The sequence below is a fragment of the Gadus morhua genome, chromosome 9, assembly GCF_902167405.1.
Source record: "Gadus morhua chromosome 9, gadMor3.0, whole genome shotgun sequence".
In the NCBI taxonomy this organism is placed as follows: Eukaryota; Metazoa; Chordata; class Actinopteri; order Gadiformes; family Gadidae; genus Gadus; species Gadus morhua.
Genome location: NC_044056.1, coordinates 23,499,550 through 23,527,526, shown reverse-complemented (window position 1 = coordinate 23,527,526; position 27,977 = coordinate 23,499,550). Strand labels below are relative to the sequence as shown.

The following is a 27,977-nucleotide window of genomic DNA, read 5'->3' as shown; positions in this document are numbered from 1 at the left end:
TTGATTGCTGCCATGTCTTATTCATAACGCACTTGAGTTTAAAAGCGTAAACGCAGTATTAAAAAGTGGAAGCGGAAGCGCTTCCACACTAGCAAGTCGTTCCAAAGTCCGAACGTTACAAACGCTAGGAAGCACTCGAGCTAGCACTCAAGTCTCATCTCCATAGGACGCAACTAGCAAGGACGCGTCCTAGCAAGGCTGCAGCCTTCACATTGGGAAACAGCCGTGCTCTGATAGTACGTAGGGCGTTCCAATTCAGATCGGGCAAAAATAAGTGTACTGAAAAGACCCGGATGGTGTACTCAAAACGGTCAAATCGCAAAGTGTGGATCGATGTCAAGCCCCCAGGAAAATTGCATACTTCCGCAATCCACCAGTGCTCAGCGGCCAAGCCCGGTATTGCCGCTGTTTAAGCGGGCTGTAGACGGGTCCCTCGATTCAAGGGGCCCAGAAGTACTGTAGATATCTCAGTTTACTCCAATACAAGTGGGGAACAGGAATGTGTCTCTGCAATATCTGGATATCAATATCATTTTTTTAAGTTTTCTCTTTTCAAAACGCCACCTCAAGCGTTTTATTAGCCGTTTTATGTTATTATTTTTTGCTGGAAAAGGAGGGGTGGGCAGCTGAAAGGAGTCGTAGTGAAACAAATGTTGTTTCGGCCCGCAATCAAGAGGGCCTAGTGCACGGCTCCGTTAACTTCGCGTGTCCGAGGTTTTTCCTTTTACTTAACATGAATGACTTTGATGGGTTTTAGTCACTGTGGTGACTAAAACTGTGTTTAAGTGATAAAGGGATTTTTAGACTGGTTCAGCTGCTGCTCAATGACGCTCGTGTTCCCCTGCTTGCGATCATTGCGATTCACCATGTATTGATCCATTTATTCAAAAGATCCAAAGACAAAGAACGGGTGCATTACGGTATCATTTTTATGATATTGTTAATAGTCTGGTGGTTAACATAATTCACCCACGGAACTATGGGTGGGGGGCGTGTTTAGCACAGACTCTTTTAGCAGACGGAACGACCGTCCAGTTCAGTCCGGTTTTTGCCTTTCGAATGTACTGTTTTCAAGTTGTGTTCATTAAAACTCAGTGCTGGATACTCTGCCTCCGACTCCCGGACTTTTGGATTAAAACGGTTATTATTACGTTGCCTACGTCCTCCTTTTCCTCCGGCACTACACTGGTGACCCCGACGTTCGTTTTTGTTATTTATTTATTTGTTTACAAAAACCGCGAGAGCGTACACTGCAATTCTGCAACTTGTCCGCCCGAGGAAGACGTTCACGGCGGCAGACATCACCATCTCCTGTCAGGATGATGCAGGACGTGCGCACCCCCACTCTTAAGCTGCCAGAGTTCTGGGACTCAACGCCTGTTGTATGGTTCGCTATAGTGGAGGCGCATTTCAACATAAGCGATGTTACCGACGACGACGACCGGTACAACCATGCTGTGTGGTTGTACCGGCTATGTTGGGCAGCTCCACCGCAGCGCGTGTGGTGGGGTTTCTGTGCGACCCCCCGACGACAAACAAATATGAGCGCCTCAAGGCCCTGCTCCTGGAGACATTGAGCTGTCCACCGCGGAGAGGGTGACGAGAGGCCCTCTGCACGTATGGAGAGGATGCTAAACCTGCTCGGTACAGAAGACCCCATGATCCTCTTCACAGAGCTGTTTATGCGCACACTGCCAGCTCAGGTCAGGATGGCGCTGGCTAACACCACCATCGTTGGACCCCGCGCCTTGGCCAGGGAGGCCGACCGGTTCGTCTTGGCCATGCCCCAACGGTCCCCCGACCTGCTTGCTCCCGCGGCTGCCCCGCCACCGGACAGTCGCAGGAGCGCGAAGGACGACGCCAGACCCTCTAGCCTGCAGGGTAACGCTGCGGGCCATTGTTTCTACCACGCCACTTTTGGCGCCCAGGCCAAACGGTGCCGCTCGCCCTGCTCCTTTGGACCGACGGGAAACGGCAGGGCCGGCGCTCAGTAGTAGCCCTGAGCGCTGGTGTCACCAACAGGCTGCTCTTCATACAAGACACCGTCTCCAGTCGCAGATTCCTTTGTGACACAGGTGCCCAGTGGAGCATCATTCCGTCAGGGAGATCGGAGGGGGCGAAGGGGGAGCACGGTCCGCAGTTGGTGGGGGAGCAAGGTCCGCAGTTGGTGGGGGAGCACGGTCCGCAGTTCGTGGGTGCGGACGGCACGCCTATCCGTTCCTGTGGCACTAGAGCGGTGGACGGGTGCTTCGGAGGGCAACGCTTTACCTGGGATTTTGTCGTCGCAGCTGTCACATTTCCCCTCCTTGGCGCAGATTTTCTGTGCGCCTATATCCTGTTAGTGGACGTGGGGAACAGGCGCCTGGTCAACTCACAGATTTTCGCTTCCTTCGCCTGTACGCAGGGGGAGCCGGTCTACAGCGGGTTGTCCAACACGCTTGCCGAAAGTGACCAGTACCTTCGGCTGCTCGCCGAATTCCCTGACCTTACTAAGCCCACCTTCTCCGCGCCCACGGTGAAGCACGGAGTGGAGCACCACATCGAGACCAATGGGCCTGCCCTCCACGCCAGGGCCAGGCGCCTCAACCCAGAGAAGCTGTCCGTCGCCAGGGCGGAGTTCACGCACATGGAGCCGGTGGGCATCGTTCAACGCTCAAACAGCCCCTGGGCGTCTCCCCTGCACATCGTCCCTAAGCCTGACGGTGGGTGGCGCCCATGTGGGGACTACCACCGCCTCAACGACGCATCCAAAGGTGACCGCTACCCGGTCCCGCATGTCCAGGGCTTTTCGGCGCACCTGGCGGGCAAACGCTTCTTCTCCAAGGTGGACCTGGTACGGGGGTACCATCAGGTGCCGGTGCACCCAGAGGACGTCCCTAAGACAGCCGTCGTCACCCCTTTCGGTCTCTTCGAGTTTCTGCGGATGCCCTTCAGCCTGAGGAACGCGGCACAGACCTTCCAACGCCTCATGCACTCGGTGCTCCAGGACCTACCCTTCCTCTTCGTATACTTGGATGACATCCTCGTCGCGAGCACCACGGAAGAGGAGCACCTGTCCCACCTCCGGACCCTCTTCACGCGGCTCAGCCAACATGGGCTGATTGTCAATCCGGCGAAGTGTGAGTTCGGACGGGTCACCCTTGACTTTCTCGGGCATCAGGTCTCCGCGGAGGGTGTGACCCACCCTCGAAGGTGGAAGCTGTTGCAGCCTTCCCACGCCCCTGCACAGTCAGCGAGCTCAGCCGCCAGCTGTCCTTTGACAGGGAGCTCCTCGGGCTGTGGCTCGCGGTCAGGCACTTCCGTTTTTTGCTGGAAGGCCGTGAGTTTACGGCCTACGTGGACCACAAGCCGCTCACACACGCCATGTCCCAGACCACGGAGCCGTGGACCGACCGCCAGCAGCGCCAACTCTCCTACATCTCCGAGTTCACCATAGACATGCAGCACGTGGCTGGGAAGTCCAACGTGGTCGCGGATTGTCTCTCCAGGGTGGTGGTCGGGGCGGTCCAGCTGAACTTGGACTACTCCCGCAGGCTGTGGTTCAGGCCGCCGACCCCTCCGTCCAAGCTCTAAGGTCGTCGAACCCGGGGCTGCGCCTGGAGGAGGTGCTCTTCAGTGATAGAGGGACCAAGTTCCTGTGCAACGTTTCCACGGGTCAGCCAAGGCCTGTAGTCCCCTCCAGCTGGAGACGCCCCGTCTTCGAGGCGGTACACAGCTTATCTCACCCAGGTAGGAAACCGTCCTCGCGGCTGGTGTCAGAGAAGTTCATCTGGCACGGGCTCAAGAGGGATGTGAGGGCCTTTGTCGACACTTGCACTGCCTGTCAACGTGCCAAGGTGCATCGCCATGTCAAGGCCCCTCTGGAACAGTTCTCGGTGCCAGAGCGGAGGTTCGACAATGTCAACGTGGACCTGGTGGGACCCCTGCCCCCCTCGCAGGGCTTCACCTACCTCTTTACCATGGTGTACAGGACGACGCGCTGGCCGGAGGCCGTCCCGCTCTCCTCAACGACAGCCCCCGACCTGGCCCGGGCGTTCATCGCGGTGTGGGTCTCCCGCTACGGCACTCCTGCTGACCTCTCCTCTGACCGTGGCCCGCTTTTTTCTTCAGAGCTGTGGGCGGCGGTGGCGGAGAATCTGGGGGTCAAGCTTCACCGCACTACTGCCTACCACCCGCAGGCTAACGGACTTGTGGAGCGCTTTCATCGCTCCATGAAGGCTGCCCTTCGAGCCAGCCTCACGGACAGCAACTGGCTCGACAAACTGCCGTGGGTCATGCTAGGGCTCAGGACAGCGCCCAAGGAGGACCTACGGTCATCGTCGGCCGAGCTGGTATTCGGACAGGCGCTGCGGGTCCCTGGTGACTTCATCCCCAAGTCGACCGAGCCCTGGTCCGCCTCCACTCAGCGTGCCTCCCTGCTGGACGGCGCCAGGTCCTTAGCCCCGGTCCCGACCACACGGCATGGCGTCCCTGCTTCGCGGGTGCCACCGGAGCTGCAGTCAGCGGGTTATGTTTTCATCCACCACGACGGCCACAGGGCTCCGCTACGACCTCCCTATGACGGACCCTTCCGTGTCATCGAGGCAGGAGCCAAGAACTTCATGGTTGACATGGGGGGTAAGCCTGAGTGTGTGTCTGTTGGTTGCCTCAAACCGGCTCACTTGGACCTTGAACTGCCCCCGGACTTGGCTCTGCCACTGCGCAGGGGCCGCCCCCCCCCTGTCCTACCCCCCCTGCCACGCCGTGGCCGTCCCCCCCCTCCAACCCCTACAAGCCCCCACAGCTTGCGGCCCTCCGGTTGTCGCTGCCCCCCGCCCCGCCCAACAAGAGGATGTGATGGACGATGTCACGCCTCCTCCCGCACCTCCTGACTTTGCCTACAGGCGTAGGGGCCGGGCCATATGCCCTCCTCGCCGCGAGGATTTTGAATATTGAGGTGAACACTGGGGGGGCTGGTGTAGTGACTACATTATGGGTTCTGGGTTAGGGTTAGGGTTAGAAAATTAATAAAAACAACCTTGATCAAGGTAATGTAACATTTAACATCAATACCACCTCCAGCTTTCTTCATGAGTGCCCGTTTGTTTACATGATGTGATGTGGGCGCATCTGTCTGCGTCACATAAATAACCTGCGCATTTACTGACGCAAATGACGTTTAGAAATGTTCAGCGTAGTGTCCGAATTCTTGTTTGTATGTATGTATCTATGTAGTGCACTACTTCATGAACACTATATAGGCACTAGTGAGTGAATAGGGAACGATTTCGAACACAGCTACAGTAAGTCCCTCAAAATGCAATGTAATGCAAGGTTGGTTTTATTTCTAACATTATTCTATCAACACAGACATTTACATCGACCGTCTGGCGTTATAGTTGATTTTCCTCGGGTGTACTGTGGAGTGGGTAAGACTGTTTTATCAGCGGGCTAGTATTGCCCGTTGCCGTGCGCTAACCTAGCACCAGCAAACCCTGCAACTAGAATGAAATGTGCTGAAAACTGTCTTCAATGATAAAAAACACCAAGGCTAACTTGGGAATCAGGACCTATGCCCAAAATTCGGAACTATCCCTTAAAGGTTTGTAAATGGAAAAAACAATAACATATCGAGGACGTATTTTCGTCCCTAAATGTAATAAATATTTTGATGTTTGTCTATGGGTTTACCAATCACAAAAAATATGTCTGTAACTACTTTGTTAAATTTCTTGATTATTTTAATTTTCACTGGAGGCACATGGAGTGATGCAAAAAAGTACCTATTTATTTAAAGACGACAAATTATACCAAAAGATGTGAGTGTGTCTAGCAGTTACAAACCGTTTTGACTCTTCTGACTGACATTATAGTTGGGCAACTACGGAAAACTGTAGTTCCACGCTAGAGATCAGACGTAGGTTAGGAAAAGTCGAGTCTAATTCATTTTAAGCAGTGCTGTCTTTCGCTATGTTCAAAAGGAAGCACATTTTCATCCCTCTTTGACCCGCTGACGATTTCCACAAAGGTTAAGGAAAGGAGGCAAAAAGGTTAGGAGATTTGACTATTCGTAAAGGCCCCTGGTGTCCGAGGCATCTGGATCACACCATGATCCATCCGGCACACATCTAGGGTGACACGCCCAATTGTGATGTCAGAGGTGGCGGATTTTCACAACGGCTTGAAGCGGCTAATCACACCTGGTGGTATAATATGTCATCTTTAGATAAGACTTACACAAAAGCAACAAAATAATAAATTAAATAATAATAAAATTAAGTCAGTCAACTAACACCTCTTTTAAATTCAAACTGTTCAATAAACCCTGCACTTTAAGCAAGCACTTTTAGTAGTCTAGGCTTTGTTTGACCATGTTATGATAATAATGTATTTTTAAACCTATTTATGATTATATGTCTTTCTAACTTATATTATCAAGTTGAGTGTCAGCGCAGTCTTGAAGCGAAGTCAGGATTACATTTCAATGCTTGTTGTACAGGTAGGCCTATTACTATGCATGTGACAAAATAAGAAATCTTGAATCTTGAAATCCCGATTTATTGTTTTTGTATATATGGTATTCATAACATTTCCTTAAATAACTGATATGTACACTTAGCTACAATAAAATAATTGCAATAAATATGAAATCACAGACATAAGATATCTCAATGAGGGGGACCAAGTTCTGAGAGCTTAAACATATTTTCACATGTTATGGAAAGGGGACCTAGTAATTCAGGGGGTATTTTATGTGGTGGATTGTGCACATAACGCAAGTGATTTGTAGATCAGGGGGGAATAAAAGTAAGAACCAGCTTCAGGCTTGAAAGAATCCAAAAAATAACATGACCACTTACCGTTCACCTAAACCATAGTCATATTGCCATGTAAGTAACTGAAAACACAGGCAGTTCAGGGGTAGGTGATGTGTGTTATAGGATATAAAATTCGGACGCATATCGTCTTCCTGGGTGCAAAACAATATCCTACCATATCATTTCATTTCACCTCTATCCTAAATTGACATTGTACAATTGTAACTGTCTGAAATATAAATTTCACAAGTAACTATAGCCATTACCCTGAATATTGTGCAATTTTGCTTATCATACTACAGTATACTGTATTATTCCACAAGGTCGAATAATCCTATAAATGTATTTTTTATCACGGATGTATATACAGTGCCCAGTGTCATCATTTAGTATTATATATGTATGTATGTATATATATATATATAAATATATATATATATATATATGTGTATATATAAAACAGACTATGAGACACTATTTTCATGATTGTACTCAAGCAAACTGAACTTTGAGCATCTTCTCTCCAATAGCTCTCTCCATTACTAAGTCTTCCTCTGCCTCTCCATCTACCTCCTCAAGCCCAGACCTGGAAACAAATAAGATAAAAACATGTGACATTACAAATGACAGTACCCAACGTTGTCATAGTAAGCCCTCCCGAACAGAGTGCTGCAGACAGAGGTCGCCCTACCCTGAGGGTGTGGTCCCAGGACCCGGTGCAGAAACCCGTCCCGTCGGGGGACACCCGCAGGGTGCTGACCCGGTTCTCGTGGCCAAACAGAATGGACACCCGGGTTCCCTTCAGAACGTCCCACACGTTGATGGTGTAGTCATTGTAGCCGGCGAAAAGTAGCCTCCCTGGAACGCAAACGGCAATCAAATAACGTCTGCATGCACTAGGAACTCAATGAGCAGGTGTTGTAAAACATCTTTAAAAACTCTTACCACTGAGAGAAAAGTCAACACTGGAGACACCAAAAATGATGCTTTCTTTGGAATAAATGGCGACCTCTCTGTCCGCTCTCAGGTCATATAGACGGCACTGTGATACAAACACAAAGTACGTTCCAGTCTCAGCAGAGCAGTTTAAATGTGCAGCCAGCTGCATGACATGAGCCACCTTCAGTGGGACAGGAGCTTTGGGGTGAAATGAGGTGTGAATTGTGTAGCATAGTACTATAGTAGTAATACAATCGTTGATCACTCACAGTAGCATCGTCAGAGCCAGATGCAAACGCATCTCCACTGGGGTAGTACCTGTTGGAATTGATAGAGAAGACATGTGCACGTTACAAAACATAACGTGCACATGTCTTGGACATGGCGTGTGTGAGCGGCTTGTAGCCCACGTAGGCCGTAAACTCACAGCCTTATATTCATTTGGTTAATGTGAATAACAACAATTTGTATATTTTGTAACGTGCATTCCATGGTCTTCCGATTACAAAGGGAACAATCTCTATATCACTAATTTAATTGTATACTTAATTATTCTATAATTTATAATTAATTGTATGACTTAGACTCAATAATAAATGTATTCATTCCAAAATGATATGTTCATATATTTACCTCGATATAGATTTCACACAGAACGTACCTCATGAAACCCTTACCTGACACTGTTGATGTCTGAGTCATGGGTCTCAAAAGACTGGATGCATTGTCCTGACCGCATGTCCCACACATTGGCCTTCTTATCACAGCCCTTCGAAGCACACATAAGAAGGTTTTAGTAGCTGCAGACATATGTAACAAAGACAACACCGTGTTAAACATGGCAGCCAGTCCTTCTCACCCCTGAGACAAAGGTGTTTCCGGTCTCGGACGGGGCCAGGTCCAGACAGAGCACGTCGGCTGCGTGGCCATGGAAACTCTGCAGCAGCTGGCCACTCTCCACATCCCATAATGCACATGTTCCGTCGCCGCTGGATGTCAGGATCTGGTTTATAAAGGAGAATACGGTCGTAGCTGTTGAGAATATGTCATGTTATAACAATCATTTAAAGTGAGGATGTCAGTAATCCGTAATTAATTTGTAATTATGTTATTGAGGTTGAGCAAGGTGTGCATTAAGCAACAGAAAAGGATGTTTGATGGAATCAAACAACCTCCCCACACAGCAAGGTTAGATTTGGCTTTGGTTTGGTTTTATATTTTGTTTTAGTTTAAGGTTTAGTGTTATGTGAAGTTATATGTTGTGTTTACACCCGTCATCATCCGTACAGCACATGTTCCAGTCATCCCTTCACTTAACTCACAACCGATTACAGGTTGTATTCTTATGTTATTATTATTTCTAATGAATTTCTTACATTATCCTTTAATCCTGTGGGGACAGTTTTTAATGTGGACCTTTGAGCCAGGTCCTCACAGTGCCTAGTGACAGCATGTGACGGCACTTTGGAGAAGCACCACCTCCACATGGAGGTGGTGTACTTTTTGATATTTTTTAAGATATTCAGAAGGTGTGCAATGGAAACATCCCTCTATGATATTTTATGGGTATTTACATTTTTAGTTCCTGTTGTCCATCACTTTTATGGCTTCTCTTATTTGGAAAAGCCTAAAACAGCAGTATTTAAATGGTGGTTACAATGGAATGCTGTGAATGATTGATGCTGTCAATAAGGTGCAAAGGGTTCTTTGCATTATGTTGTAGTCTTTGAATTGATCCTGTGTTCAGTTGCTGGAAGGTTGATCCCTCAACCTTCCAGTAGAACAAGGTGTAGAAGGCGTATGGACAGGTGTTTGATTGGCCATGATTGAAGGGCTTAAAACCCCGGGATCATTCAGTCCAATGGAGCTCCCCCATTGTGCAGGTGAAGCCTGGTGGTGGTAAAGGCTCTAATCAATCCTTCCACTGGACTTGAGTCTCCGAGCCGCTCTCACCTGCATGTCTGAGTTGGTGAAGCTGCAGGCAGACAGGTAGTTTGTGTGCATGGCAACAGACTTCTTCTTAGCTGCCAGGTTTTCGTTCTTGTCCAGAGACAGAGGGTAGACTGAGCATTTGTTATCCAGGCCCCTGTTCAATCAAATGTTGGTTTAGCATCACAGTACCTGATGAAATTAATATGCATTTATTATAATGAGGGATGGAGGAATGTGAGATTAGGATGAGACACTGACCCACATGCAACTGCACAGCCGGAGGGTGCGTAGGCACAGGCCATTACCCAGGTGCAAGGCATCGTCACTGCATGCTCCTAAAAACACAATGTATTCATTGATTCGGGAAAATATAGTATTTATGCAAATCCATTGATTATGCATAACAATGACAATACCTTGTTGGTGGTGAACGCATCCCATACAATGACTTTCCCGTCCTATCACAACAAATAGAAGATTTTGATTATTGCCAATATCACAACAGAGTACCTGCTTGTCTGCAGTAAGAGCGGGGAATCGTGGGGTAAGTCTGGGTATGGGTTCTAGCCGACGGCTGATTTCCACACCTGTGAAGAGCTGACAATCCGTCTCTTGTCCTTGCACCAGTCCATGCAAAGAACTTTGTTGCCATGGCCCTTCAGAGTTCTCCGAGTCTTCATGATGAACTGGCCCAACCCCTCGATCTTCTCTGCCACTTGGTGTACTGTAAACACAGTGCACCCCCGTCAGAAGGGAATTAAACCGGATCCAGCTGATTCATTATTTCTACATAAGCTATTAAACCAAAGTAGGCATGAGCTTTATGATGCGTTTTAGAGTTGATTAATTTTTTAAGCTCCTTCACATTGCCAAAAAGCAATAGGAATTTCATATCGCCTCAATGAGACACGGAGATGGTCTGTAATTGCAGATGAGGTCTGCAATCATCGTATTAAACACTGCAGAGAAAACCATGAGCGACCCCGCACATCCATGAGGAAATATCACTGGATCATTTAGCGACAACACACGGACTCGGACTCGGACACAGAGATGAATCGGGCCTATGAAAACCTCACACTACTCACACTCGACATCGTGCAGCTTTGCCCTTTCCTCTTCGAGCTTCGACTTCAGCGTCTCCGACTCGGTCTTGAGATTGCAGAGGGTCTCGGTGGGTTGAACCTCCTGTGTCGCCATTTCAGGGATGACAGGGGATCTCATGTATCTGTGTTCTACGAGCAGCGATGGGCAGCAGAGAGGTGGACCTGGCTCCCAGCTGATGTTGCCGTCGTGACGTCACATGGAAAAAGACGCTCGTCTAGTTTCTAGGGGAGGAGATTGTGTGGCGATGCTCAGCCTGTATCCTCACCTCAACCGTGTCTTAGCGGAACCGTTTAATCACCACACACACATCAAAGGTTAAATCCGAACGCTAATAATACTAAGACAACTAATGATACTAATTATAGCCCTAATAATAATCGAATTATAATAATAAGAACGACTCATCAAACATTACATATTTTTTAAATAGATTCAAAATAATAACAATATTAGCTGCTCCTCATTTTTCGGGGCATCTTCGTGAATTGTCTCAATCCACTGAAATCAACTAATATAGATCACACACGCACGCGCACACATGCACACGCACACACGCACGCACACACACACACACACACACACACACACACACACACACACACACACACACACACACACACACACACACACACACACACTATTCCAAAAATAAGGAAAAACATTTCTGGCTTTTATTAAATAAACTACAGTTGAATATCAGGAAAAGTAAAGAACTTCATACATTAACTTCATTAAACTAAGAAGAAAACTAAAATGCAAGTGAACTTCCTGTTTCAGCTGTAATTCGAACACTATGAGATTATAAAAAATACTTTTTCGGCTGAAAGTTCTGGCAAGGACTTGGAGAGGGGTGGGGTAATCACTATGGTTACGACCCCTGGCAAGTTTGTGATACTTTTTTAGTAAACAATTTTCTTATTTGCGTTATAATGACGTGTTGTATATGAAATGCTCCAAACAACGTGGCGTTATACTAAAGGTCTCGGGGAAGTCTAGTCCTCTCTTGGACCCCCACAACTAAGTCAACGGCTGGCCAGAATGAGTTCCACCTGTTTGGCCAATGTTATACTAGAAGTATCCGAGAGGCTTGACCATCTCTCAAACACCGCATCCCACACTTAAGCAGACAGACACATAGCGAGAGCAGTACATGTCCACGCACACTTGGCCACCGGTGTCCCTTCATCGTGACGTCAAAGAGTATACTATAAGGCACTTAGACGTCACAGAAGTAATGCTCCATGCGTCCGGAGCAGAGTGGAAGGTTCACAAACTGTGAGGAGGCATAGGATTTCACGTTCTGCGTCATGGAAGGAACTACGACTGGGAACTATGGACGTTTGCATCTCGGACTCGGTCTCTGTTCAGAACAGTCTCCCATGAGAGAGAGATATAGTTATAAATAGATGTACATTTATAATCATATCGAGAGAGACACATATATATGCAATTATTTTACAATTAATTTAACAATGATGCATCAATTTACAATAACATTCTAAAAATCAAAGAATAGGCCAATCATTAAGCTTGGTTGGCGTGCTAGAGGAATGTGATAGTTTGGGTGATAAGGGGTGGTCAGAGTCAGCCCAGGTGCAGACTGCTGGGGCTAGGGTTAGGGCTAGGGTTAGAGTTAGGGTTTAGGGCTAGGGTTAGGGCTAGGGTTGTGGTGTTATAGTCGGGTGAGGAAGCCCAGGTGCAGACTGCTTGGGACCTGCAGCAGCTCCAGAGCCTGAGGGGACGGGCAGAAGGGGAAGGTGACCTGGAAGCGGTACTGTGTGTCCAGCATCAGCTGGTTGGAGCCCTCGTGGTCCTGCAGCTGAGCCTGGCATTAGAGGGGGAGGGAAGAAAGGAGTGTGTGTTGAAGAAAGACACAGTACTGTATCATCACCGTGTGTTTGAGCCAAATTGAATGGAAATGATATCAGAAGACCAATGAGCTGCACAACGCACCTGGACTTTGCGAACAAAGGAAGACGTCACTCTTTTCTCAAAAGCATCGATCGGCGTGTAGGAGTTCAGGATCTTGATGATCTACAAACAGAAACCCAGAAAACACGATGAGAGCATGAGGTGGGTTTGGTTCTATGTGGCGTGGCAAACAAAACCACGGCATCACGCCACGGCACCTGGACGGGGTTGAGCTCGGTGCAGTTGTCGGCGATGTCCTTGGCGTCCTCGTCGGTGGACTTGTTGACCTGCAGCAGCCAGGCAGCCTGGGACAAAGGCTTCAGGGTGTCCATGGCGCTGGAGGCCCCCAGTCCCTGCTCCTTCAGCCACTCCTCCAGGTAGCTGATGTTACACCTGACCACACAGCGCACAAGGCTCCGGGTTGACTTTGACTCTATTGTTCATATGCATACATGTTTATATGCACTCAGGCCAACACACACACACAAAAACACATGGCCACGCCCCCACAAATACAGACACACACACACACACACACACACACACACACACACACACACACACACACACACACACACACACACACACACACACACACACACACACACACACACACATACACACACACACACAAACTCAAACAAACCCCCACACACAAACTCTACCAAACCAACACACAAACACACTCTAACGAAACCCACACACCCACCTGATCTGCATGCCCTTCCTGCAGGAGCACAGGTCCTTGCGCAGCAGGATGTTGTTGAGGGTGACGGCGCCGGTGAGGAAGAAGAGCTGCTTGACGGCCTGCCGGAGGAGGCCGGCCTCCATGCCGTGCTGCGTCATGGTGCCGTGGAAGGAGCTGAGCATCTGCAGGACGGAGGTGATGGTGTGGGCCTCGGCGCCCGGGGGGGCGCTGGCCGAGCGCTGCCTGAAGCCCGGGGGCTTCATGCTGAAGACACCCTGCAGGCTCTCGTGCTCCAGCATGCCAGGCACTGCTCACAGGGACACGGAGAGAAACGTCAGAGGACAGGACATGGAAGGCTTCCAACCAGACACCGCGTTAGGCTTGCCGCGCATCGCCAGACCAACAGCCCACTGGAGCGGGAGTCTGGAACCTGTCTGTAGATATTTAATTGACAAGGCACTCCTACTTTCTCATTACATGAAACATTGTCTTACATCTTTCAACCTGCCTCAATTCCAGAGTGATCTGCAGGGAGACACAGCAGGTGCACTGTGAAACAAGGGTTTAAGGCCGCTGTGTGGGACAGACCTATCATTGGGGTGAGGGTCTTCTCCATGACGGTGAGGAAGCGGTGATAGATGTGGATGGCCAGGTCACTGAGGATCTGCCGGTGCTCGGAGAGGTCAAAGTTCTTCAAGCAGTTGTTGTTCTGCCGCGGTGTGTTCTGCTTCATGAACTCCTGTTTGAGAAATGGAAAGACTTGATTTAATCCACACATTAACAAGAATGGATAACACACACACACACACACACACAGATATATATCTTTACCCCCCCCCCCCCCCCCCCACAAGACAAAAACACACACACAGAATAAAAAAAAAGGCATACCTCCTCTCCGCTGTACTGTTTTAAACAGTTGATCAGGTGATTCGTGTTAGAGAGCCAAAATGAAAGTGTTTCAAAGTCTTTTTGATGGTCCTGTAAAGAAACACAAAACACATTTTTGGTAAGACTGCCAACAGTACACACTGTTATTATGTCCATCCCTTTCCTCTGCCTGCTTTCTAAGCACCGCCAACAGTATAATGAATTTATACTCCAAAATCTGCCTTTTAATACGATGTTTTAACAGGCTTTCTGTTTGTGTAAAGACAGGACAGTAAAGACAGATAAGGGACTGGGCTGAAAGAGAGAGAATCGACCCTGGGTCCCCATTATCCGTACTGCCCATGCAGTCCTGTGTGTGGTGAGCAGGTAGCAGGCTCTGGGCCGCCTCACCTTGATGACCGCCTTGACCCCGGTGATGACGCCGTTCATCAGGCTCTTGAGCTTGGTGCCGTCATTGAGGTAGTCCGAGTGGCGGATGCACATGTAGATGATATAGGCGGCCAGACCGGGGATCATGTTGACCACCACGCCCCGGGGCTTCAGGTCTGAGCACAGACAGGGGTTAACAACACGCCTCTCAGGGGTCAACAGGTCAGAGGTCAACAACATGCCCCTCAGGGGTCAACAGGTCAGGGGTTAACAAAGCACTCCCTCTCAGGGTTCAACTCAACTCATCTGTTAGGACTGCATCTGTCCTAACAGATGAGTTTTGTCGACCATTTCCATGAAGGAAATTGAAGTTGAATTGAATATAAATAATAAGAAATAATAATAAAATATAATCATATATGTCTTTCTCTAACTCTTGTTTCCATAATGTAGTACTTTAAGCAGTTTCTTATTTAATTGATTTTATGTTCTCTTATGATTCTTGCACTTTTTAGGTCTTATCTTCATGGTAGAATGCATTGAACGTTGTACGTTACTAATGAACTTAATGTTATCAACAGGCCTGATTGTGAGTCCTGTAGCAAGGTGAAAGAAATGGACAAGTACCCAGGATGATGTTTTGAATCAGCCTGGTCTCGTCCTCTCTCTTACACTCCAGCATACCCAGGTAATCCTTGGGGATCGCCGGGGAAGAGGCTGACTTGGCTGCAGGGAATAAAATAATCACAATATAGCAGTTAGAGGAGAATAGGTTAAGATGACACCATCACAGTGCAAAGTCCAAAAACACAAACCTCTCTCTGATTTCTCAAGGCTCTTTATCTGACTCTGGAGTTTCTTAATCAGGCGGTCCTTCTTGTCCAGCTGCTCTTCAAAGTCCTGTCACAGTGTACAATGGTATATTATATTTATGAAGGCTTCAACCTGCAATATGCAGTTTTTTCATTGCAGCAATAATGTCATTGTTTGAACAAAACCCAATTCCCTGAGGGCACAACCAACCGAGGGATATGTTCAAGGTAAGTCAATCAGTGTGAACGAAAAGAGAATCTTAAAACTATACCAACACCACTTTAATTAGATCAACTTCACAAAACACAGATACACACACACACACACACACACATACCAAACACACACACAAACGCACACATACACGCACACACACACACACACACACACACACACACACACACACACACACACACACACACACACATACCATATTGTCAGCTGTTAGCTGCGAAGCCTCTTGACTCAGCCTCGTCTTGGCCTCACTCTCCGCCAAGTGCTGCTTGAGGAGCTGCTGGTTCTGCTCCTGGAGCTCCTCCACCCTCCCGTGGAGTTCCGTCCTGTCCGTCTCAAGCTCCTCTGCCTGCTGCTTCAAGTGCCTGAGCAGCAGCGACACACATTTCAGCTAAGAGCCATATAAATAATATATTAATCCCCACAGTGGGGACACAATGTGAGCTTCACTCACATGCACTGGGACTGCTCCTCTTCGATCTTCTTCTGCAGATTGTTGGTGATCTGGTCTGTTTTCTCTATCCAGTGGAAGGTATAATGAAAGGAGATATGTTAGAAAACACATCACCACAAGATCCCCGGTATAGAATTCGTGAATTTGTGATGCAGTGTTTTGGTTTTGTTCTTCCAACCAGCGATCTCTCTGGACTGCACTTCAACATGAGCCTCCAGGTCCTGCTTCTGTCTCTGCAGCTCAGAAACTTGTTGCTTTAGCTCTGGTATGATCTTTGAATAAGAAAACAAAACCAAAAATAAATGAGGTAGGCCGCAGTAAGACCCTCCCATCACTTGGAGAGCAATGCCAGCGAGCAGAATCTCTGTGGTCACGTACTGAGTTCTCCCCGCTGAGTCTGGCCACCTCCTGGCGAATGTCCTCGTTGACGTTGCTCTTCTCGTGGAACAGCTTCTGTAACTGGTTGTTTTCCTTCTGGAGGTGCTCCAGTTTCAGCGTCAGGCCGTGCACCTGGTTCTCCCAGTTCTCATTCTGCTCCCTCCTTTGGTTTTCCAGCATGCTGCAGTCAATGGAGGATTATTTCATAGGACTACTTTATGTTGAAGCACAGACACCATTCCATATTCTCAGCAAAACATTTGCACTCACACATTAAAAGGCACACACACATTGAATCAAAGAGGTGAAGAAGTGTCTCTTTTAGACAATGTTGAAGACCACCAATCCAAGAAGAATGCTAGTCGGTAAAATGAGTCCGCAGAAAGTATAAAAGTATAATAACTCAATCAAACCTGGTCGCTTTCTGAAGACCGTCAAAAGCAGTGAGCAGATCTCCGATGTCGCCGTGGTTTTCAAGGTCATCTGAACTCGACCTTCAGCCATAAAACAAAAGACAACCATAACACCAATCTCCATATGACCAAATTGATATCTAAAACATGTACACCATAGTGAATATTGTACATTACCCAAAAATAAACTCCTCTTCAGCCACACCGCCAAGGAGCTGTCTTCTAATCACACTCATTTTGGCTACAGGAGAAACAAAATAAAGCGTTAAATTAGCATATGAAATGTTGCATTAGCACACAAGTCAGCTTGAAGGCATGGGAGGGACTCAAGACAAAGAAAAATAGAAAAGTCCTGCAGTGTAACAGTAGAGCAGGGATTCCAAACCTTTTTTGTTCCGAGGACCGACATATTCATAAAAAGATTTGTTGGTCCATGAGTAAATTTGAATGCCTTCATTTTAAGATACATCCTTTGAAACAAAGGATATGGCTGTTTTTCATGTTGGTTTATTAGTCATATTCACAACAATTAAAGCAACAGCAATGAAACGCTTTAGTCTCAGGCTCCGTTCAACAAAAGCAATAATGTAAAAAACTACAATTTTTAAAAGAAACACAGAATCACCTGCGACTTCAATAAACACAAAAGTAGTGCAAAGACACTTACAGTGCTTCATTTACAGTGGTTTAGTTGCATATTGATAGATTTTATATCTTATGCTATGAAGCTATGATTTTAAGATGAAATAACATGACTCGTAAAGTTAATAAAATAATATAGATAAAATATGATGAAAAAAAAAAAAAATACTGTATAAAGACTATATACTTTATATATTTTTTTATTTTCTGGAAATATTTCAAGGCCCGGTACTAACGGGTCCGGGGCCCGGGGGTTTGCAATCGCTGCAGGTGAGTACCTCTGGCCTGCTCCGCCTGCTCCCCCCTCCTCCGGTTTGTGGCGTCTCTCAGGGTCTGCAGGCTGCGGAGGTCCTTGCGGAGCTCGGGGATGGTCTTCACGTGCTTGGCGAGCTGCACCACCTGCTCCTGGAGGTCCGAGTTGACCTGGCCTTCCTGGCCCATCTGCAGCTGCAGACGACCCCGCTCCTCCTTCAGCCTCCTGATCTCCTCCGTCAGCTCCACCACCTCTTTCTCGTGGTCCTCCCTCAGGATCTCCATGTTGTTCTCTGCAATCCTGACGACAAGAAAGCCATGAGGGTTGGATTCTGTACACAAAACCGCCTCCCCCTCCCTTCCCTTCCATCCCCCTCCATGTTAAAGCCTCCCCTCCCTACCCCTCTCTTGTTAAGGCCCATGTTAAAGCTCACCCCTGTGAAACCTACTTTCTCAGTCTTTCCTCGGTTTCTTTCTCTTCCTTCAGCACTGTCTTCATTTGATCAAAGCGGTCTGCGGAGATAATCATGTGTAAAAATTAGAGCTGTCAGTTAAACGCATTATTAACGGCGTTAACGCAAACCAAATTTAACGGCGTTAAATTTTTTATCGCGCGATTAACTCAATTATTTTAGAACAAAAAAAAAATTTTTTTTTTTTTTTTTTTTTTTCTTTGGCTCAAAACAAAGAAGCAGTAGCCTGACTGCTATGTTCAAATGACATTTGTTCAAAGCAGTCGTTTAATTGCACTATAGGCTCTTTTTTTGTATCGTCCTGTTTTGATCAGTGTATATGCCAATGTTGTTATCAATAAAAAATCATTTGCACAAGGCAAGCCGATGCACTTCACCATGTTGATAAGAGAATTAAAATGAGAAGAATTATGGGACAAAAAAATCAAGGGATATTTAGCATAGAAAAATAATTTGCGATTAATCGCGATTAATTAGAGTTAACTATGACATTAATGCGATTAATCACGATTAAATATTTTAATCGCTTGACAGCTCTAGTAAAAATGATTATCTCCAAAGACTAGAAGAAGAGGCTTCAATAAATACAGAATTCTCACCCTTAGCTTCTTTGGAGGAAACCTCTACGTTTTTCTCCAGGGTTTGCTTTTCAAGTGTCCGAGCCTCCATCTCCCTCTGAAGCTGTGCCAGTTCCTTCAGTAAAAAGAAGATAAGACAGAAGATCTAAAGAAGGGGACTGGAACATCTGATGGCAGACATGAGGCAACACCAGTCAGGCGTGTGTCTGGGCTTCATGTCCCCAAGTTCGACCCCCACTGACCTGACTACGGTCCTCTTTGGCCTTCTTCTGTCTGCTTTCCAGGGAGACCTTCTCCCCGGCGGCCTTCTGCAGCTGGGCCTCAAGCCCGTGGAGCCGGTCCATGGTCTGACCGTGGCTGCTGGCCAGGCTGGTGAGCCTCTCCACTAGTCCTCGGTTCTCTTTGTTCTGGGAGATCGCACGGTCCACGGGTTTACCAACCAGATACCAACCAAATGGGAAAAGATTCAAGGGTGAATTTGACGTATTGAGACGGGTCAACCAGTGTGGACAATGTAAGCTTTGGCTAAACGTGTCCCCTCAATGTAAATGTTGACAGATGTTGATATAAATGTAGACTCTAGGATGATGCTATTGGGGACTGTTGGCCCCTGATGTTCCCTTCTTCTCCATTTACATATCCATCACATATACTTGTACAATTGCATGAAGTCATTGCACACAGTGCAGCGCTAGAACCAATTCAGATTCTAGATTCATAGAATCTAGAATCCGGGGATCAGATTCTAGGAGGAGCCGGGGATCGAACTAGAAACCTTCCGGTTACCAATCAAACCGCTCTACCTCCTGAGCTACGGTCACCCTAAGGGACAGGCCTCACCTGGTCCTCAATCTTTTTCCTGAGGTTCTGAACGCGGAAGGACAGCTGGACGTTGATGACCAGCCGCCTCATGGTCTGGAAGCGGCGGCGGGCCAGCCAGGCGCGAGCATACTTCTGTAGGACCAGGGCCTTCTGCACCTCCACCATCTGAGGAGGAGGAGACAGGTGGAGCAGAACAACACCGGGTTACAGTCGATTAGACTCTGGACCTCAGCAAGATGCTAAGCTAAGCTCAAATACAAATATCGTTCAAATCAAGGGTGACTTTAATTTAAAAAGTAGTACAATACGCAAACAATCGTTGCTGTATATGTGCTCTCAAACCCATTCCTTAATGTAGACACTGACTGGTTCATCACTCCAACTGTGGCTGAGTAGACAAATCTCACAATTCGTATTTTCTGCAATCCATGATTTTAAAGCGTAGTCGATGTTTGTTTGTTTTTTAATTTAGACTTGATTTAAGGGGAATTTGGCTGTGAGCCAGTTTATTATTTGCTCAGGCAGCTCCCATCCAGACAGATTTCCAGCCGACCACGGTCTGACAGAGGTGCTGGCCAAGCTGGGGAGTCTCTCCGATAACCCACGGTTCTTTTTGTTCTGCGAGATCACACGGCCTACACGTTTACCAACCAGACACCAACACCAGACACCAAGAGAATGAATTCAAGCACCTTTTGGAAGAATTGACACTCGTCAACCAGTGTGGACAAGCGGAAGCTTTGGCCAAATGGGTCCGCTAAATGAAAATGTTGATTTAAATATAGACTGTAGGACAAAACTTTGGAGACTTGTGGCCCTGGCCAAAGCCAGACCGGGCCAATCCCAACCTATATTGGACGTGTTTGATACCACGTCTGAACAAAGGCCCTTGAAGTGAAAACGACCAAGATGGCTGCCGATGATTTTGATCCGTTGAGTCCACCATAACCACCACATTTAATAAACTCGACAGTATGTATTCTCTCAAAGAGGATCAAAGAACTGCATTCAAAGTCTTTGTTGATGAGAGAGACACGTCTGCGTACTTTGAAAGTATTCGTTAAAGTATAATTTACCAACCATCACTAATCGTAAAGTCACACGTTTCGTTGCTCTGATTGTTTTTCTATCAAAGAGCGTCCAGAGTAATTTTATCTGAACCGGTTGATAACGTTCCTTGTAGATCGAAAATGAAGAGTTTGACTAATAAACAGTAGAGAATTAGTCTGGAAATGTCACCTTAGCTTGAAATATCTTAAGTATCATACCTTAACTTAATACAACAATAAAAAACATTTTGGTTCAAATCAAACCTTTTTGTATCGTCTGCGGGCGATCCAACCCCGGGTGAAAGCCTGTATGGTCACAGTGGACAGGCGGACCAGCAGGTAGATCTGCCTCATCCTATAGCCTCTCCAGTGTCTCTGGAGGACTAGCGCTGCCCAGCCATGTTTGATGGCCGCAGCGCTCACCATCTTACTGTTGGGGGAACAAACCATAGTCAGGAGACACTCACTGCTTATTGGTAGAACAAACAAACAAGAATAATCCAATTGGACCTGGACCTTTTTAAAACTCCTCACCGGATCTGTCTCTGTCCGCGAACGTACTGCTGCAGCACGATGACGGCCTCTCTGGTCCGGAGGTACCACCTCCTCTGGCTCCAGCCCCGGACATGCTTCTGGAGGATCACGCAGGCCCCGCGGAGCCGGTCCAGACGCAGCTTCTCCAGGTACGCCACCTGACCAGCCCTGAAGAAGATCTTGGTCCGGCCAAATTTGTACTGGTTTGAATCCTTGAAGTAGAACAGCACCAAAGTGAGACACTCGTAGGCAGCACTAAGTGATTGATGTTAATAACAATACCTTCTGGTGTTACTTAAACATATTCCCTATACAGGCGTTGTTGAACCTGAATTATCCTTTGCACTGCAGTCTTGCAGGCTTGTTGCTTGTCCTTAACGGTCAACTCCATTGGAGTCATCAGGATACTGTAGCGGTTGTAAAACTCAATGTATGTCCACCTGCAGACCAACATGGGAAGTACAGCACATGTTACATTAGCCGTGAAATATCATCATCCTTAACACTACTATTCGACCAACATGACAGTATGAAGTCCAGTGCTGCCAGTGTCGTACCTGGAGGGGTAGCTCTGAGCGCTGATATGAATCGTCTCAAGGACTCCACAGGCCCGCAGCTGCTGCACCACCCTCCTGGAGTCATACCTTCACATACACACACACGCACACGCACACACACACACACACACACACACACACACACACACGCACACACACACACACATACACACACACACACACACACGCACACACACACACACACACCGACACACACACACACACACACACACACACACACACACATTATTCACAAGGCCATTTTGGTTCTACAAATACCGGTGTGCGTTTTAATTGTGTTTATTCACTAAGCCGCCATCTTTGTTCTAAACGTGTGCTGGATGAGGCAGCGGAATGTGGAGTTTTGAATCCGTAGTTATTCAATTAATGATTCAGTTTGAAGCATTGAGTGACATCTAACGGTGCAGATGGGGTGGTCAGTTGGTTTCAATCTGCAATCTGCAACTTCACCACTAGATGGCTCTAAATCCTACACACTGCACCTTTGATTATACAAATTATAAGAATGTAGTCCAGTTTACATGATTCTCCAATTCAAACACCAAAAGTTAGGTACACATATTATTAAAAAAGGTTGCAGATATTAGTTCGGCCACCGAAGCTGCGCCCCCCGCCCGCGCCCTGAGTCTGGACTCACTCGAAGGGCAGCTTCTCATCGTTGGGCTTAATGCAGCGCACATAGTGAGGGGTGGTGGCGTTCAAGGTCTCCATCAGAAGGTAGAGGGAACTGCGGAACTATAGAACCAGGAACGCCAGGAGCACCAGGAACGCCAGATCCCATGGAAAACCAGATATCAGCAATAATAAAAGAAAAAAACGACAAAACAAACACAAAATCCAAACTGAAGGGCGCCATTCCAAACTGTAAAGCAAATACAAGATATGGTTGTTTGGCTGTCGCTGTGCGTAGTGTACACAGTAAACATGTTCACCTTATCTCCCACTGTGGTCCTTAGCTCCTTATTGGCTGGCTTCACCCCAGGTCGGGCAGACTTCACTTGAAAACCCTTCGTGGGTTTAATGCTCTGCGCCTCTTCATGAAAGAAGTTGGCCAGGAATTCAAACTGATGAAGAAGGAACATGTTGAAATATGGAGGACGTATCTACCTTGATATGGTAAATTATTCAATGAATACCTTGCTGGCTCGCATGATCTCCAACAAGTCCTCATAGAGTGCATCTCTGTTCTTCTCCAGAAATCCTTTGCTCTGGTATTCTACCTGTGAAAGAAAGAGCAGAGGTTTTATTGTTGCTGTCATGGCACTATTCGTCGATACTGAGTAGACACCGGCACCTCATGACCACACACACCTTGTCTGCAAAGTGTTGGATCATAAAGGCCTCATTGGACATTCTTGGCTTCTCAAAAAGAGGGTTGTCGTGCAGGTAGTTGTACAGCTTCTGAAGCCAGTTCTGATCTGTTCCTTGAGGAAACTGGACGATGGTCAACCAGGAGACAGAGAAACACATAGGTCAAACATGTATGATATGAACATCAGAATAAAAAGAGCCAAATCACCGACTTGAAGCTAGCAAGTGAAGGAAAGTTGGATCATAAACTTAGCTTGATCATCTCACCAGACATTCTTCATCCAGGAGATCTAGAATCCCCATCTTGGCTTCAATCAGATCAATGACTGGCTGGTTGTCATAGAAATCGATCAGGGTCCATGGGATGTCCTCCTTCATGTACTCCTCCTGCTCAAGTTTGAACACGTGCTAATCCAAACAACACAGAGACTAATGGTTATACTAAACCGCTTATGAGCAGGTCGGTACAAAAGGATATTTGGGTTTCGACGTAAGTTTCACGCTGTACCAAGTTAAACTGCTGCTGAAGTTTCTCATTTGCGTAATTAATACAGAATTGTTCGAAGCTGTTGGTGTCAAACGTCTCAAACCTGTTAACAAAGCAGCAAAAAGACAATCAACCACAGAAGGTATGGATGATTCAAACTAAAGCAACAAAGATTCAGACGTCCCCTTACCCGTAGATGTCGAGGACGCCTACGAAGGCATGTTGTATTCCCGGGACTTTCAGTGCGGCGTTGATCTTCTGGATGACGCAGTCGAACAGCTTGGCATAGACCTGCTTGGCCAGGGCGTCGCGGGCACTGGTGGCCCGCTCCGGGGGCACCGGCATCACCACCGTCTCCATCACCAGCACCATCCTGCGGTTACACAGCCAGCGACACAGCTCCGGGGCACTGACATGCAACAGGTCGCAGAACACCACCAGGTGGGGGTCACTGGACTGGGAGAGGAGAGGGACAATCGGGTTTAAAGGATGAAGTAAGTTAGGGTTAGAGATGGTGGGGCTTCAAACCTCAGACCTTTGAGCTGGGAGTGTAACCCCAGCGGAACCCTGAAGGTTGTGCAAAATACATGAAAAGCTGCATTGCGACTCACAGGGACAGAGGAGTGTTCACCACCGGCGGCTTTGATCTGAACATTTCCCAAATGCAATATGGCCGCCAGAACCCGGAACACATCAGACTGAAACTCGTCGGTCAGTCCTGGTGGAGAGCGGTGAGGGAAGGAGTGTAAGTAGTGTGGAGTTTAAAAAAGCTGTTTGAGGAGAGCCATTATTTGGAACGCTTACCCAACAGAGAGAAGGTCTTCCGTGTCTCTTCCATGTCTCTTCTGTCATCCACACCTTCGATCCCGATTTCTCCACTCATGCTTGTGTACTGGAACTTATCTGCGCTCGCTAAAGATTAAACAAACACTTCTACATTATAATCAGGAGCACAGACAGATAACACAAGGTCAACTGCTTTGCCTTGAGAGACCCAGAAGAGGACAGGGTGAAATCGGGGGCTCATGAGAAGTGTCATTTTGACGTTGGCAGTTGTGTTCTTAAGACCCTCACTGTGAACAGTAGTAAGACAGTAGTAACAACTCACACAATCTCAGAGTCTGGAACTCAGGCAGTTCTGCACAGGCACACATCTGGTAAAAGATGTGGTAGTTACGCTCATTCTCTGCCTGCAAAGGACAAAGGCACTTCAACAACACCCCTCCATAATAACACATCTCCTCCAGTTATTTTCTTTAAAACTACCTGGAAGACCACTCTGGATTTCTCCAGAAGATATGTCCTCATGTTGGCTCCGATGATGCGGTACTGCTTGTCGAAGCTGATCTCGGTGTACTTTCCAAACCTACTGCTGTTATAGTTCCTAGTGGTCTTTGCGTTGCCTATCGCCTGGCATAAAGACACACAAGGCCTGTGGCATTAATGCATCCACCACAAATGATGAGTGAACTAGTCATAAATGACTTGAAATGTGTTGACATTTTATGATAATTTGAAAAGTGTATGACATTTTTAATTGAAATACTAGATCATGGAAACATAGCTTTCTGTCTGGTCAATGTCCACTCGTGAGATTACGCTCACAAGGAGCGAAGCACCCCTCTTTCATGGCCGCCGTGCATTGGGTTCCTACCTCAGTGATGGGATTGGAGGCCAGGACCTTGTCTTCCACTCTGGTTTTGCTGCCAGACTTGCTGACTACAGCAAAGTACCTCATTGCGTAGCGGGCAGACACAGTCTTCCCTGCGCCCGACTCCCCGCTGACGATGATGGACTGATTCTTGCGGTTTCTGTCAATGGGATGTCAGTGTAGGTGTTAGGGTGATTACACATTGGACCCTACAAACTCCAACACCCGACTCAAGAAGGCTGGTTGAAGCTGGTCTCCGCAGCAAACCACCAGCAGCAGATATAGCAGATATGACACACTGGCCCAATGAGTTTATTGGTTGTTGGGACGGTGTGTAAGCACATTCGACAGGTGGCTTTCTATCTTACATCCTACATAGCCTATGTGCTGGAAAGTATTAGTATTATGTATTATTATAACACATTCGTACCTGGCCATCTGTTTATAAGCCTCTTCTGCCACTGCAAATATGTGGGGGTCCATGTCCCCCATGTTCTGGCCTGAGTAGGCCTGGATGACGGCATCCCCGTAGATATGCAGCTGTTTGTAGGGGTTTACTGCCACCAATATGATGCCTGCAAACAAGGAAGTATAGCGAGAGTCCACGCTGTGCTTTATCACGGTTTCACAAAGAGTTTCAAGAGCTGATATGTTTGAAGAGATTTACTGCCACATGCACATAATGCTTGGCCTGCAAATAAGGAAATGGAGCAGAGAGCAGTCCTATGCTGTTGGTGCTTTATTCATGCGTTTCAGCAGCTCATGTTGCCCCACTAGCAGGCCTACCGCAGTAGGTGTAGATGATTTTGGACTCCACAAAGCGCACTCTGAGGTTGTGAAGAACAGCAGGTTCGTGAAGGTAGCTGAGAGCCGTCAGGTCGTTCTCTCCTACTAGGATGTCGGGATTCCGGAGGTGGGGGAGCAGGGGGCTCTCCAGGTCAACCTTGAACTGGTATTCCTGAAGAAGAAGATTGGTCAGATGTTGCTATAGCTGCACCTGGCTTCTGCATTTGATTTATCTTTTTATTTGACTCACTGTGCCATCTTCAAGACGCAGATCCAGCACACTGTTGCCAAGATGGAAGTCTCTGATAATCTCTGCAGACTTCCATACGTGTTTTGGATCTGGAACCCATACTCTGTTGTACTAAAGGGATGTCGAGGAACTAGTTAGGGGTCCGAGCAGCAAAGCTGTGTCTGCCCGCTACGCAATGAGATACTTTGCTGTAGTCAGCAAGTCTGGCAGCAAAACCAGAATGGAAGACAAGGTCCTATACTGTAAGTCGAAAACTCTTGACATGTTTAGGGTATGGTTACCATTAACCCCCACTACCCATAAACCCAAATTTGTGGTAGTACACCCAAAGGTGGCGCTATGGAAAAAAACATGAAATAGCCTTATTTCTTCTTACTAGATTGACCTGGACTCAAAATTCTTTCATCGTATTCATCTCTAAAATCAGATGCATCTTTTTCACCCTGTTCTTCTGCTCTAAAGATATTTACTTTTCCCACAATTTCATAGAAAAGCCAAACTTCCACAATCTCAAACCATTTTGCCTATATGACCATTTTGTTATTGTATAACTACCATACGGCTATTATTAGGTGGATACAATTAACAGTGCAATTTTTCAGATCTGTGCTCTTTTAAGAAAGCCCTTAATTCACTTGAGAAATGTGTGCTTGTAGGTTTCTGGATGTTGTATGCTTATCAATAGACGTTTTGACCATGTGAATGAAGATGAAGTTCAGGTTCATCAATGGCTCAATGGGATAATGCCTTGTAAAGGTGATCCTTAGGATGAGAGTTCGAATCCCGATTATAGCATGCTGAACATTACATTCGGCAATTGCTTTGCAGCTCACCTGAAAGCGAGGCACACAGTATTGCATAAAGTGGAACATCGTCATCCACATCTTTCCTTCATAGTTATTTGTCATATTTATACATCTTCCATTAGTGTTTTCTTGACTTTTAATTTTGCTCTGACCCCGTTAATCACCGCTTGTGGTTATATTTAATATTTGTAATACTTCGGGAATGTAAATTACGAGTTTATTCAGTAGTGTCAAATTGTACATATCGCAATTGCTATCGAAGGGAAACGGTTTACTTCCTTCATTCGTTCTGAGAATAATGTACATTTAGCCTGTTTATGTAGTCGAATCCTGCAGTCTAAGGACCTCAAAAACATTTAAAAATCAATATAGACAATGAATAATTCCGAAGTTTGCCTTAAACGCAAACGAAGTGAAACTGCAATGTGTCTTTCCATATGCCAGCGGATGTCCTTCTGTGTCACAGAAAAGGATCTAAGTATTACCCCGAACTATACACAATAAATCGTTCATATGGATATGAAACTCTCCTACCTCTGTGTAGAGCTCCAACAAGGTCATTCTCAAGCATTATTGTTATCCACTTCGACTGCTGTGCGTTTTATTCTTCCGCTGGAACAATGTGGTGCTCCCAGGGTAGCCTAGGAACGACTGGTGTTTGTTGCGCACCTTCAGGCAACAGGTGAACTGCGGCGTGACATTTTGCGTTCCTCTGCGATCTTTTGCGCTCCTCTGCGCGCCGGACTTTGACTCTCTGGCCCCGCCCACGCGTCTTGTGACAGCAGCCTGATACAGGGGAGTGCTGTTTTGATCAAGGACCTGAGTCACTAAA

The 27,977-nt window shown here is 46.9% G+C and overlaps 2 protein-coding genes across 2 annotated transcripts; both read right to left on the bottom strand.

The window, feature by feature from the left end:
* Positions 1 to 6,519: 6,519 nt before the first annotated feature.
* gnb5a (guanine nucleotide binding protein (G protein), beta 5a) lies at positions 6,520 to 11,009 on the bottom strand. The gene is made up of 11 exons (XM_030365889.1): positions 10,757 to 11,009; positions 10,256 to 10,392; positions 10,085 to 10,126; positions 9,927 to 10,003; positions 9,690 to 9,822; positions 8,596 to 8,739; positions 8,414 to 8,505; positions 8,006 to 8,054; positions 7,743 to 7,839; positions 7,489 to 7,655; positions 6,520 to 7,383 (listed from the first exon to the last, which is right to left on the bottom strand). Exons 1-11 carry the CDS (start codon positions 10,890 to 10,892, stop codon positions 7,372 to 7,374), a joined length of 1,086 nt encoding a protein of 361 aa, XP_030221749.1. The 5' UTR covers positions 10,893 to 11,009; the 3' UTR covers positions 6,520 to 7,371.
* A 415-nt stretch (positions 11,010 to 11,424) lies between these two features.
* On the bottom strand, positions 11,425 to 27,823 carry myo5c (myosin VC). Its single transcript, XM_030365888.1, has 40 exons — positions 27,680 to 27,823; positions 26,340 to 26,450; positions 26,090 to 26,261; positions 25,734 to 25,878; positions 25,307 to 25,463; positions 24,919 to 25,062; positions 24,761 to 24,842; positions 24,457 to 24,564; positions 24,264 to 24,370; positions 23,843 to 24,108; positions 23,674 to 23,755; positions 23,433 to 23,573; positions 23,166 to 23,288; positions 22,991 to 23,074; positions 22,787 to 22,918; positions 22,492 to 22,589; positions 21,834 to 21,920; positions 21,605 to 21,716; positions 21,277 to 21,488; positions 21,007 to 21,172; positions 19,712 to 19,858; positions 19,114 to 19,278; positions 18,893 to 18,986; positions 18,270 to 18,333; positions 17,847 to 18,121; positions 17,104 to 17,167; positions 16,927 to 17,007; positions 16,514 to 16,694; positions 16,314 to 16,407; positions 16,136 to 16,199; positions 15,878 to 16,046; positions 15,450 to 15,534; positions 15,262 to 15,360; positions 14,656 to 14,810; positions 14,266 to 14,355; positions 13,963 to 14,113; positions 13,396 to 13,681; positions 12,905 to 13,079; positions 12,729 to 12,809; positions 11,425 to 12,600 (listed from the first exon to the last, which is right to left on the bottom strand). Exons 1-40 carry the CDS (start codon positions 27,704 to 27,706, stop codon positions 12,448 to 12,450), a joined length of 5,229 nt encoding a protein of 1,742 aa, XP_030221748.1. The 5' UTR covers positions 27,707 to 27,823; the 3' UTR covers positions 11,425 to 12,447.
* Between the last annotated feature and the right edge of the window lie 154 nt (positions 27,824 to 27,977).